Genomic DNA, 12722 nt, shown 5'->3' with positions numbered 1-12722 from the left:
TAGAAGATGCTGAGGGGATAGAAATGTCCAGAAATGTTGGCCAGTAGAAGAAGAGCTCTCCCAGCTGGGGAAGAGCAAAAGCAAGGACTTTGTGGGAAGACTGGTCATGTGTGATGAGGACCTCCTAGTAGCTGTTTGTAGCGAGAGTGGTTGCTGTTGTGGAGGCAGAAGTTGGCTCCTGAGCCATGGAGGTGGAAGGGGAGAGGAATTTCTTTGAGGTGGTTTATTTACGTGAGATTCAACCTTTGTTTCTGCCATTGTTTAGGCTCCCAGTCTTTCCGAGGTCCTGCAGAGCAACCACAAGTTTAGTTTGGTTTGATGTCGATGGAGAATAACATGAAATCCTTCAAGAGTCCTAATGCAGCCTATGTTTCAGAGGTTTAGCACCTCTCAGAAGTTGAGAAGAGTTTGTGTTTCTCTAAAAAGAGCACTTGAGAGTTTGACAAGTATGTTGCAGGAAGATTTTGTTAGCTAGCTGGTTTTACTTGGCCCCCATCCTTCTCCTTTTCCTCTTCTGTTGCTTTTGTTTCTGGTTATGCTTCATTTTGATTATAGAGTCTTCAGTGCAGCGTGCCCTAGCTTGTGCTGCGTATCAACTAGTATCATTGCTTTAAAAATTGAATATCAGCAGCTTTCTAAAGTTTTTTGACTGTGATTTGTGTAGCAGTAGCCTTGGTGTGGTTCATTTGCTGTAGAAGTAGCAAACTGGACTACTTTCAGCCCCTAGCGTAGTTTGCTGTCTTGGCAACCGTGTTCCAAACTCAACGCTTCGCACTTCCTAGAGAATAATCTCAATTAAGCATCAAAATACATCTTCACCTGTGTGATCCTCAATCTCTTTTCTCTCTTCCCAGAGGTCACACTGTGAAGGCTGTGTGCGAGTCTTTTCACTTAGCCAAGGATGCTGGGTTTAAAGTGGTGGCGCACATGATGCCTGATCTACCGAACATGGGGCTGGAAAGGGACATGGACCAGTTTATTGTGAGTATGGCTTAAAATAACCAGGAGTTTCTAGTGTGTTCCAGCTTTTTCGTCTAATGCTGCTTCTCTTTCTTAGCTCAGCTATTAGTTACAATCCAGGCCAGAACTGTTTCTTAAGGACAAATAATCTAAAATTCTTTTTTGAAGGTGGAGGGCGAGAAAGATTTGTTGAACTACTTCATCCAGAAAATTATATCCTTGCCTCATGAAAGACTGAGTCACTCGAGTCTCTGTGGAATATAGCTCTTCTGATATTAACTAGGACTCTTACTTTTCTCCAAGGTGGATTTCTTTCCTTGGATTTAGACTTGTACATGATTCAAAGTTAAAAGCGTACCATCTCGAAGGTAGTTAATTGCAAAGTAGAGTGTCTAGGTGTATTATATAGCATCTCTGTTCTTGGCTTAGTTCTATTCAGTATCTTTATTGATAATGTAGAAGAAAATATAAAATTATTTCTAGAGAAAATGAAATGAGGAATAAAGAGCAAATGGTAAACAGTGTAGGGAATTAACCACTTCATCTGGTAGCATGATAGATTTTTTTTTTTCTAGCAAAAATTAGGCATCCATTTAAAATGGTGCAGAAATTGCAGTCATGACACAGGAATCCCAGGTATGTTTCTGTGCGAGGTCAGACTAGGTGCTTTCCGGCACTAAAAAGCTATCAGTGCTGTGGAATATATTGATTAGAAGTACGGGCAGAAAGCAATGGTTTATTGTGGTGTGCTGCAAACAGGCACATCTAGAAGGAACCAATCGAAAATGCAGCTGTACAGTACAGAAAGAAATTCTGAAAGCTGCCATGCATACTTTTTCTAAGGGGTTTTGTGCAGAATTCCTTGAGCTTTTCATGAACATAACTCCATAGGACTTAGCAAATGTTATGTTCATGTGGCAGAGTAAGAGGCTGGGGAAAGTGATGTGCACAAAACCAGAGGTAAAGACAGTGAGAGAGCTGAAAGTTAACTCAAAATTCCTGCCCCAGACTCTGTTGCTCCTGGATTATTTTCATACAATGCTGAAGGAGGTAGAGGTTGGATGTCATATTGCCTGTGTTTTCATAGAACTACTTGTAATACAGGGTACAGCAAAACCTGAGTCCCTTACTCAGTATCTCATGAAGTTGCAGCTGTAGTTCTGCGTCCTTTACGGGCTTGCCATAAGCAATCCCAAGCATGCATACAGGCTGGGCAGAGAATGGGCTGAGAGCAGCCCTGAGGAGAAGGACTTGGGTGTGCTGGTGGACAAGAAGCTCAGCATGACCCAGCACTGTGTGCTCAGCCCAGCCAGCCAGCCATTCCTTGGGCTGCAGGCAGAGCAGCGCGGCCAGCAGGTCAGGGGAGGGGGCTCTGCCCCTCTGCTCTGCTCTGGTGAGACCCCCCTGCAGCGCTGCGTCCGGCTCTGGGGTCCCCAGCACAGGAGAGACACGGAGCTGCTGGAGCGGGGCCAGAGGAGGCCAGGGAGATGCTCAGGGGCTGGAGCAGCCCTGCTGTGGGGACAGGCTGGGAGAGCTGGGGTGGCTCAGCCTGGGGAGGAGAAGGCTGCGGGGAGACCTTAGAGCACCTGCCAGTGCCTAAAGGGGCCGGCAAGAAAGCTGGGGAGGGGCTTTGGGCAAGGGCAGGTGGCGATGGGACACGGGGGAATGGCTTTACATGAGAGAGGGGAGATGGAGATGAGAGATGAGGCAGAAATTCTTCCCTGTGAGGGTGGCAAGGCGCTGGCCCAGGCTGCCCAGAGCAGCTGTGGGTGCCCCATCCCTGGCAGGGCTCAAGGCCAGGCTGGACGGGGCTGGGGGCAGCCTGGGCTGGGGGCAGGGGGCCCTGCCTGTGGTGGTGGTGGGGGGGACTGGGTGGTCTTTAAGGTCTCTTCCTACCCAAACCACTCTGTGATTAATGAAATAGTGTTAGGCTGGAAAGAGTCTGTGGTAGAGGAACAACAATACTGACAAACAGATTTAAAGAGCTAAGCTTGGGTAAGACCTGGCAAAGAGGAGACTCTCAGGTTTTTGCAAGATGTAAAACTGAGGAGAGAGGAATTCTTTAAGGCAGAATTACAAGCTTCTATAGTATTTTGTGAGTTTCATTTTGTGCTGCCTATTCATAATAAATGGTAAGGTTTTTCCACTGTCAGACCTGGAGTTGCTCCTCTTTCATTGCAGGAGATTTGGGGAGTCTGTTTAAAAAGTATAGCTTCAAGTGATGCTGAGGTGCCTCCAGTTTCCACAAGCCAGCAGGCTGCCCTGGTTGTTAGGGGAAGGGTCATGCCCTGCTGTGTTTTGTCCACTTACTAATGACAATTTTCGCAGAAGTAGAAGAGGCAGAAGGCAATTTTCAGAAAAAGGGGACAAGAATGTGGTGAAAAGGCTGGGATCTGGAGAAGGGGGGGATTAAAATATAGCTGGGAAAATAGTTGGGTGTAGAAAAGCAAGAGGAGACAACAGAGCAGAGAAGGAACTGGTTTAGATTGTTTCTGCCAGAGAAGTCTTTTGGCTTTAGCAGCTGGGAAAACTGGTGTCAATGGTGGGCCAGCTCTGGGGCACGGCAGGAGGGAATTTGTGCTGGGGAAGGGTGGGAAAAGTGCGAGTAGATGAGAATAAGGTCCAAAGAGAATTTAGAAATTTTTCAGTTTAGAAAAGATCAGAATTTTTTTGCTGAAGGGCTGGAATTGGCAGGAAGGCTGGTTGGAGGACCAGAAAAGAGAAATGCTAAGCGGGGGCATAAGAAAACCAGGTGATAGTTTAGGAATGGGAATTCAAGAATACAGAGAGAGGGTGATGGGGTGAAGACCAACTCAAGTGGCAGCCCTGTTAATGAGTTCAGAAATTTGAAGCAGGACTCGCAGATCAAATTAAGATTTGATGCCAGGGAACATACAAATGAGGAGCTGGAGGATGAGTAATCAGTGTGGAGGATGAAGCCCTCAAGAAGTAATGTGAATGCTGCGGAGTGAGGAAGAAAAATGGGAGCTGGGGAGGCGGACTGGTGGGGAAGAGGTGGTAGGATCACATCGATGTGGAGAAGAATTAAACCTATGTTGTTTTAGAGAGAAGAAAGTATGGGAAAGGATTGAAGAAGGAATCAAAAATGCCTGTGTTAGAGAGGTGCGTGGGGTCCCCACTGTGATCTGAGACCAGACAGCACGCACACAAAGACACGTGAAAGAGGCAGCTGCAGCGCTGATGCCCAGCAAAGTGATCACTGTGTGTCTGAGAAAGTGGAGCTGCAGGGAGTGAGTGGAGAGGTTGTGGATCACTGTGACATGTTTCAGGATGGAGTGGTAAACAAGAGACTGCTATCCTCTTCTTCTTACCTTCTCTGCCTTTCTCATCTTATCTGAAATGCTTTATCATTTGCTATTTAAGACAAAGGATCTTTTAAAAATAGAGAAAAGGATGTTAAGACAACCCTCCTTTTCTTTTGTTTTGGTTTTCCCTTCCCCAGAGCCCTGCACTGGTGAACATTATGGAAGTGTTCAGCAGACAGTAATTCCTTCTTTCCCAGGCATTCAGCTAGATAGTACCTTCTCTATTTCCTACCTTAAAATGTTATGTCATGGTTTTGGGTTAATATTTTATATCATGGTTTTGAGTTATTAAAGCAACTTATTTATATGTTGCACTGTATAAATGTTAGTCCATGCTGGTAAATATTTAGACACTTCTACTACATAAAAATAATGTGAGAGTGAGGAAAGGAACCAAGTGGAGAGCATCTGTTGTGTTCTTGCAAGCTGTTCGTGAGCAGCAGTAGTGCTCTTTTATGCAGTATTTTCTTAACAAGTGTAATCATCTTGGAGGATACCTTTGACTTTTTGGGACAAAACCACCTGCGGCTTATCAAGGATCCTTATAGATATTATTTTTTTTGCAGTAGTTCTAAATAAGTTTGGCAAAAATAACTATTTGCTGCAATACTAACCTCCTTCCTAGCCACGCGCTTTTCAGACAGGGGAAAGGTAGGACAAAAACAAACCAAGTTGACTTCAGAAGGAGGTCTAAGCACCTTGCCTTCATTACCAGCTGATATATTAAATACAGGGGCTTCTCCTGGGAAGATAATAACTTGCTGATTGCGCTGACTGCGTACTAAAAATACTGGGTGCTTCTTCAAATTGAACAGGTAATTATGGTTTCAAGAGTAACATTGCTTCTGTCCCTTATGACCTATTGATTTCAAAGTGTTTCCTGCTCCCTCTGTCCAGCAGCTAGGATGCCCATCACTTACTCTTTTGCAAGCATATCTAGGTTTCCAAAGTCGTGTGTGTGCGTATAGCAACTGTTTTCCTGGAGAGTTTATTAGTAATTATTCAAAACATTATTTATTGATAGTGTTACCGAAATCTCGGAATGAAGAACTTATCGACACCAATGTGATGTAGATAAGCAGACACTTCTTTATTGACGGCTGGGTGCGTGAGTGAGTCCTCTCACGATCAACGCACACCAAGCTTCAAAATCAGATACCATATATAAAACTTATTCATACATATTCATTAAGTATTCATACATAATCATAATATTTCCCATAAATCATTAACATATTCTCCTCCCATATCCGATTCTGCGCAGTAGAGCTTAGAAAGGTCTAGAAATGGGTCTGGGGTACGATTTGGGTAGGTGGTATATGAGTCGGTGGTCGCGATCTCCCCCTGCTGGAATTACCTTTTACTAAAGTTCACGGTTTCTTGGCAGGTAACTACAAGTTGTTCCAGTCGACTCTCCCCAGTTCCCATTAATCCTACATTCTGACATCTCAATATACTTTCTATATACAGAAGACCAGTTAGATACAAAGAAACCTTTCAAACCCTAAATTATTACTTAAGTTTCAACAATGATTCCAACCCATTCTTCTGGCCTTAGTACAAAATGTACAAAGGGTCTCACAACTGCTTTTACTAAATAATCATAACTTTCTTCAAAATATATTTTTATCCTCCTATATTTCTATTCTATAAAATAACTCTATAAAATAAGATAATCAAACAAATAAAATCAATTGATCTCAACTTTTTAACAAATCAACAACAGTAGGAGTGAGTATATTAGATGTGTCTTGCATTATATGTATATATTCTTTGGCTTTTTGCCTGCCGCCTTCGTGAAGATTATTACAATTATTTTTAAGAGTTATACTAGTCCTGTGTCCCAGTTATGTTGTGCTTCTCCACTCCTTCCCCCATCACGCCTCTTTTCTTCCCTTATTATTGATTCTTTTTATAGCCTCAGAGGATTTCCTTTCTACTTCAGGTCTTTCAGCCCTGTTCCACATATGGGAAAACACTGCAGGGAGGGAGTATGCTCTGCTTCCTCCCACCACCCATGTGGTTGTGCCAGGAGTGTCAGGTAGTGTACATCTACATACACACACATACTCTGCTACTTACTGTTGGCAAATGCAAGCATCACAGATAAGACCGATTCGCAGTGCCTCACGTAGCAGGTGGTCGGAGAAAATAATTAGAATAATAGCTAGAATAAATCAAGGACTCAGCGGGAATAATGGAATTGTTACCAGAGCAGACACCTCATTCTGTGGAATGCGATAAACACTCAGCTTTGCTGTTGTAGCACGAGAGAGATGAGGTGACTCTAGGGGTAAATGGTTGGGAGGATTCATGAATCACATTTGCTAACAGGGTTACCAAGCAGAACTTAGGGTTTAAGCAAAAACTTTAGGAGGCTAAAGGATTCCCAGGATGCTGTTACTAATTCCTCAGTTTCTGCAGAGCCACTGAGTGGCAACAGTATAATCAACAAACTTCATCTGCTCTAGAATAAAGATCACTAAGCTAGTAACATGTTTATGAATGGTGAAGATGATGTATTTGCCTGCCTTTTATTTTTGTGGTCTTTGCCTAAATATGATTTTACTGTTGCTGTTCCTCTTGGCCCTCCAGGAGGGGATGGCTGTAAGCCCACCTCAAGCAACTTGAAAGACAGATAAATTCATCTGGAGAGCAGAAAAAAAAGGAAAGGAAATGGGGAGGAGAGCCAGAAGATGAGAAATGTTAAGTGTGGGAAGTGTCAGGGGAAGTGTCATAGCAAGTTGCTGGCAGAACCCTCCAGCTCTGGGGGCATGTGGGAGCTGGTGGATGCTTCCCAGAACACCAGATAGGCCTTCAGGTGCTGAGAAACTCCTTTTCCTGAGGAGACCTGTGAGGTCCTGTGGTTTCCCTCTGTCCATCTAAACTCTCGTATAAATAAAATGATGGGGGTGGAAGCATAGGCAGGACCATTTAACGGCCAGTACTGGAGGCAAGTATCAGACTGAGGAGATTTTCCTGTTCAATTCAGCAGAGTCATTCTTGTGTTCTTTAAATAAAATGCAATCACTGAATGGTCTTAATCTGGTGAAAATTCCTTTTCTTGTAGTCATGTGTCAAGCTGTTTTGGTTGTTGTTGTGGCTTTTGGGTTTTTTTCCTGAAGGAATTGCAAAACAAGCATTTCCCAGAAATAGACTAATTTTAATCAAATGCCTGATGCATCTATGATCCAAGTGTAAGTTATGCGGAGGGCTACAGCCCTCTTGGGTGTGTTGAACACAAGAGAGGAAAATAATGGTCAAGTAATGCAGGGGATAATGTGAGTGTCCTTTCCTTTTGCAGTGTTATTTGATGTTGTAAAACTTCCAACTACTGTTGTATCATCGTTAGCTGTAAGTAAGGAGATAGTTTTCCTGAGGGCTCTCATTTTTATCAAGGAGATGAAATTCATAATGAAACTAATATATTGCACCTCTATCAGGAGCTTTTAATAACTGTAATAAAAGACAGTTAAACTGCTGATCTACATTGATTTTTCACTCCCTTGGGAAGACAGTTATCTGTGTTTTTAAATATAGCTCAGAAGTGTTTAGTGGGGTAAACAATTTTCCTTTCAACTCCTACTGAACATCTCATTGAAACACTATTATTTGCAGGTAGCCAGCATTACCTCTGAAAATTTGTCTTGTTTTTTTCACGGGCACATTTACAGAAACGGATTAGACGGTATTTAATGATCTGTCCTTCAGTTACCAGAGCTTTTCTTGGAGTCTTAGTAAATGTTAGCGCTAAAAAGCTCTTCATTTTGGAAACAATTATAGTTTCATGAACTATGACCACCGCCGTGGTAGTTTTTATGTTAATGAGAATTGTGGTAGTAAGGAACAGGCTATTTTTAGAAACTATTTTAGCAGATAATTGCGCTCATATTTCTGTGGTTAAAATATCTAGATAAAGCCTCAGTGTTGCCCATTTCTGCAGATGGTTGGATTGTGTGCACAAAGCTTCTCTCCCTCTCCAGTGTCTGTGTGGAAGTAACTTTTATTTGCTCACTCTGTTCGCTGCAGCTCTGGGTACGTTTCCTGTAAAGAGGGTGAGACTTCTTGCAGGATATGTGTGACATAGGAAAGAAATAGAAGGTAAAGCTGCAGCCCTCGGTGTAACAATGTGCAGGAGCAGAATAGCTGAATCAGTTGAGTAGCACAGGTAAAACTGGTGCCTTGTCTCCTGCGTCATTTGGGGATCCACGCACGGTGTGGATAGGGTGTCACAATTTAAACCAGAAAATTCAAAGGACGAGGGTTTCGGTAGCAACATGGTCTCTGCAACGTTGCATTGTACTGTGTAGAAACTGTACATACTGCTGTACCATTAGTAGTAACGTGATAAACTGCAAGGCTGTGTGGAAAAATGCATTTATTGCAGGTCATGCATTGCTTCCTTTGTCTTTCTGAATTAGTATTTTGTCCACACGCACGTTCTCCTGCAGCATGCCAGCTGTAAAAGTTATGACAATAACAATGACTACCTGGCAAATAGCCTCCCATTCAGAAAAAGCTTCTGCTGAATGTAAAGGTACAGTTAAGACCCTTTTTCTACCTGAAGTAAAAGATTGTTTCTGCACTTAATAGTCCCCAGACCGCTGTGGGCTGCATAGGCTCATACAGTCGCTCTGGCTCTTCAAGCGGTGGTTTTTCACGCCAGCATTCAGAAGTTGTTTGCTGGGGCTCTTTCACTGAGGCCCCTTGCTGCTGAAGTCAATAACGAGCATATGGCTGGGAACATACAGCCAAATGGAAAGGAGCACAGGAATAAAGGGATGTGTCTTGGATTGAGAGTGCAAATTTGCCAAGCATTTAGGCAGAGAGAGCATCATTCAGTAAAATATGTATTTTAGCACAAAGCAGCGGCAGCAGCTGAATGCTTGTCGTCGGAGTGGATAAACTATGATGTCCAAATTACATTCTTGAGGACATAGTTGTTCGTTTTGTGTGGGTAGGGGTTTTGCTTTTTTTTTAAAAAAAAAAAAGCATACTGGAAAAGCATAATGGGTTTGCTGTGATAATAAATGAGAGAAGGTTTTGCAGGGCTGAGTGGGATGGGAGAGAGCACATGGTTGTATTAATGCTCCTTATGGAAAGGAGGGGTCTGATGAAGGAGGATTAGATTATCAAAAACATTGTAGAGTTGCTGGTCTCAATGTCTTTTAGGGTAGAACATATGCTTTACACGGATTTGTGGTGCAAAAATTGTGTACTTAAGACAATGAAAAATGCTATATTTCCTGTACTTGGCCCTAGGGGAAAGCTGACCCTTCCAGAAACATTAAGACCAGAGTTCTGTGCTTGGTGAAAGTGAAGGTGAAACTTCACAGCAAATTAATTGAGGTATTCTCATGGGTTTCTCCAAAACTGCGTAATAAATGGAGACTCACTTGGAGCACCTGCAAGACTAAGCAGATGGGACTGCTCGGTGCAGTGAGCACAATCTGGAGAGATTTGTCTTGGTGTTCAGATAGATACTCTGTTCAGGAGTCAAAACCACGCTCCCAAGGTCATGCTGCTGATGCCCAAGGCCTCTTCCAAATGTTGAATGTGTCATTATTGAGTTGTATTATAGCAGTGTCAGGGACGGTTACAGACTGGGATCTTGTTGCGGTACGTTCTGTGCAAACTCGGAGAGAGCAGCTATCGGACAGAGTGTTAGACAGGAGGCAACCTGTAGATACCGAGAGTCCAGGGGTAAAAAGACGATGGGATGGGATGAGAGACAGGCATGTTCCCTCCTTGTCTGGCAGCAGCAGTTTCCTATACTGTGTAGAGAATTAGGGTATTTATGATGCTGAGGTGCTTAGTCTTGGTAAATAACTCGCTGAAGACATTTCACATCTGTGAACTAAATGCCCCTGTCAGTTACTTTGTCTGTACTGTAATGGTTGCTTTGTACGCCAAGAGTGGTTTGTTCCTGGGTTTAATGGGATAATGTGTTCTTACTGAAGCTGAAGATTGTGAGGATTCGCTTGTGTTAAGGCACTTCTGGAAAAGTTCCCTTTGGCTAGTGGATTTGGGGGTTTTGAGGCTGTTGAGGAATCCCGGGAGGAGGCTTTAATAGCTTCCTGCATCTTGAGGAGTGAGTTACAAGGTCCTTTATGCTCTTCACACTGGATATTAGCAGGCAAATCCACTTTGGGCATTCAAAGTCTACATACGAGTCATTATAGAATATCCTAAAGTAAGCATATAGATCAGTCTGTAAGTAGCAACCAAAAACACTTTGTTGTTGTTGTTAATTTGCACCATTGTAATAGTTCAGTAAGACCTATCAGGGTCTGCAGTGATGTGCTGCTGATAAAATTCTCTAGTATTTTGAGCATCGTCCTTAAGGAATTTAAAGACTAGCAAAATTAGTATGTGAAATTTAATATGAAACATTTTTTTCTTTCACCTACCATTTTTCAGGAAAGTTAGAACAATTAACTGGAAAATGGTCTTTCCTCCCTTGATTGTGGAATGCTTTAAAGGTGCTTTCAGGAGAGATGGAAGTTTGGATCATCTGCTTTAGCAACTTTTTGCCCCGTGGTCACATCTGTAGGAGATTTTGTCATGAGTGCAGACATTAAGCAGAAGTGACTTGATGTATCTCTGCTTTACAGTCACCTTTGAATCAATTCTACAGAGATTCATGACACCATATACAAAGTAACATCCATTTCAGACGAGCCCAATTAAAAATGTTGCCATATTCTATGGAGTTTGCATCAGACATCACTGATATAGCAACAGGATTTACTAATTGCATTGTCAAGTCACTCCTCCAAAGAATACTTGAATGGACAGAAAATGTTGCTCTTTGAGGGTAGGTAACACCTGATGGACCTCAGCAGCGGTGGTAACATCAGTCTACATCTTTACGTAAAACCAAGGCAGCTTTGGGAATTCCCCAGGTTATATTAGACAAATGCCTCAATTGTATTTTAATTCTGTGTTTTTTAAATAAGTGCCAGGTGAAGGTGTCTTGGAAAGCAGGTGTGCATGCAGTCAGGAGAACAAGGAGCTTGCAGCAGGTGAAATGCTAGCAGGTTTGCTTCCCTTTGGTAAGCGGGCTGATCTCCCTAACCAGCGCTGAATGGTCTGCACTGCATTCGTGTTCATGTGTGCTCTGCTGATTTTGCACGCGGTGTGTATATATGATCACAGTATGTAACATATATGCACTCATTAACGTGCATGCCAGGAAATATTATCTTCCACCGTTCCCACTGAGTGCTAAACCCGATCTAAAACCATCTCATTTATCGTGAGTCAGAGTTTGCAGCCGGATGGTATTCAGAGCAGTTAACAAGTGGGATCTTCCTATGTCCTGGTAACTTAATAGGAAGTGTAAGGTCGTGTAATTGAAAGATATGGATGTTAAGTGACTTTAAAATGACCACTTCTCAGCTTGCTGTTGGCACTGCATTTCCCTGCTTCCCAGGTGACAACTGCAGCGTGACGACGTGTGTGTTCCCTGGCTGCTCCAAAGGCAGTTACAAAAGCACAATTCAGCTGTACTTCGGTCAGTAGGCCATTGTCGGCATCGGTGAATGCAGATCCTATCATTACATTTTAATTAGACTAGCATTTACAAGAAAGAGGGGGAAAATGCAAATTTAGAGTTAAAAGGAGCCACGTTTTTGAGCCACAAGCTTCTGTTAATGCATATAATTAAACTACTAAGTGATTGTTCGTTCCCTGTAGAGTTGGAAGTGTCATTCAATGCAGTAGCTTTCAAGTGCTACCAGTATTCAGTTCTAAATAATACAGCTGATGGAGATAAGGAATGCTGTAATATGGAGAGTTAAGATAACGCTCATCTTAATGTAGTCAGACGTGAATTTAATCATCTGTTTGATACAGGGGCTATGGTAAAGGAACCGTTTCAAGAATCAGGTTGTGTGGCACCTGATTTCTAGTGGATGGTCATTAAAAAATAGGTTTTGGTGACCTTTATTTTTAACAAATCCTGACGTTTATAAATTGCTTTAAAAAATTGCTGTGCTTGTCCTATAACTGATAATCTCCCCAAACAGTTGAACATCTTGAGGGCAAGAAGATTAAAGATGGCAACCGTATCTTTGGTCTGTAAAACGTTGAAGTGGAACCCCACAAAATATTATTTTTCTCTTTTTGGAGAACTGCAGCTTTTGGGTGTCTTCAAAACATGTTTCTCATTTGTTCTGTACTTAAAGTGGTCAGTAGAATCAGATTAAAACTGCAAGGTATAATCTTCTAATATTGACCGAGTGGTGCTTTACCAAACTTGAAAATGGGACTGAACTGCCGTATGGTCTCGTTATAATCCCAAATCATTTGACCTTTCTGTTGCAACTCGGAACAGATACATGGGTGACTAACGGGTTTTCTATTTAAAAAGGTTATTGCAAACACACATGAAAGTGAAATATTTGAGTTCAGGACTTTGTCTCCTGATTCCAT

The 12722-nt window shown here is 42.5% G+C and overlaps 1 protein-coding gene across 3 annotated transcripts in view; it reads left to right on the top strand.

Annotated features, from left to right (window-relative positions):
• ELP3 (elongator acetyltransferase complex subunit 3) overlaps window positions 1–12722 on the top strand; it is a 92604-nt gene that overhangs the window by 35254 nt on the left and 44628 nt on the right. For all 3 annotated transcript variants that reach the window (XM_037390942.1, XM_037390941.1, XM_037390943.1), the window contains exon 9: window positions 855–981. In XM_037390942.1, coding sequence (XP_037246839.1) covers window positions 855–981 — 127 coding nt within the window. The remainder of the gene's footprint in view (window positions 1–854; window positions 982–12722) is intronic.

This window comes from Falco rusticolus, chromosome 6 (assembly GCF_015220075.1).
Source record: "Falco rusticolus isolate bFalRus1 chromosome 6, bFalRus1.pri, whole genome shotgun sequence".
Classification (NCBI taxonomy): domain Eukaryota; kingdom Metazoa; phylum Chordata; class Aves; order Falconiformes; family Falconidae; genus Falco; species Falco rusticolus.
The sequence above is the reverse complement of the archived record's forward strand: the minus strand, read 5'-3'. Positions and strand labels throughout refer to the sequence as shown.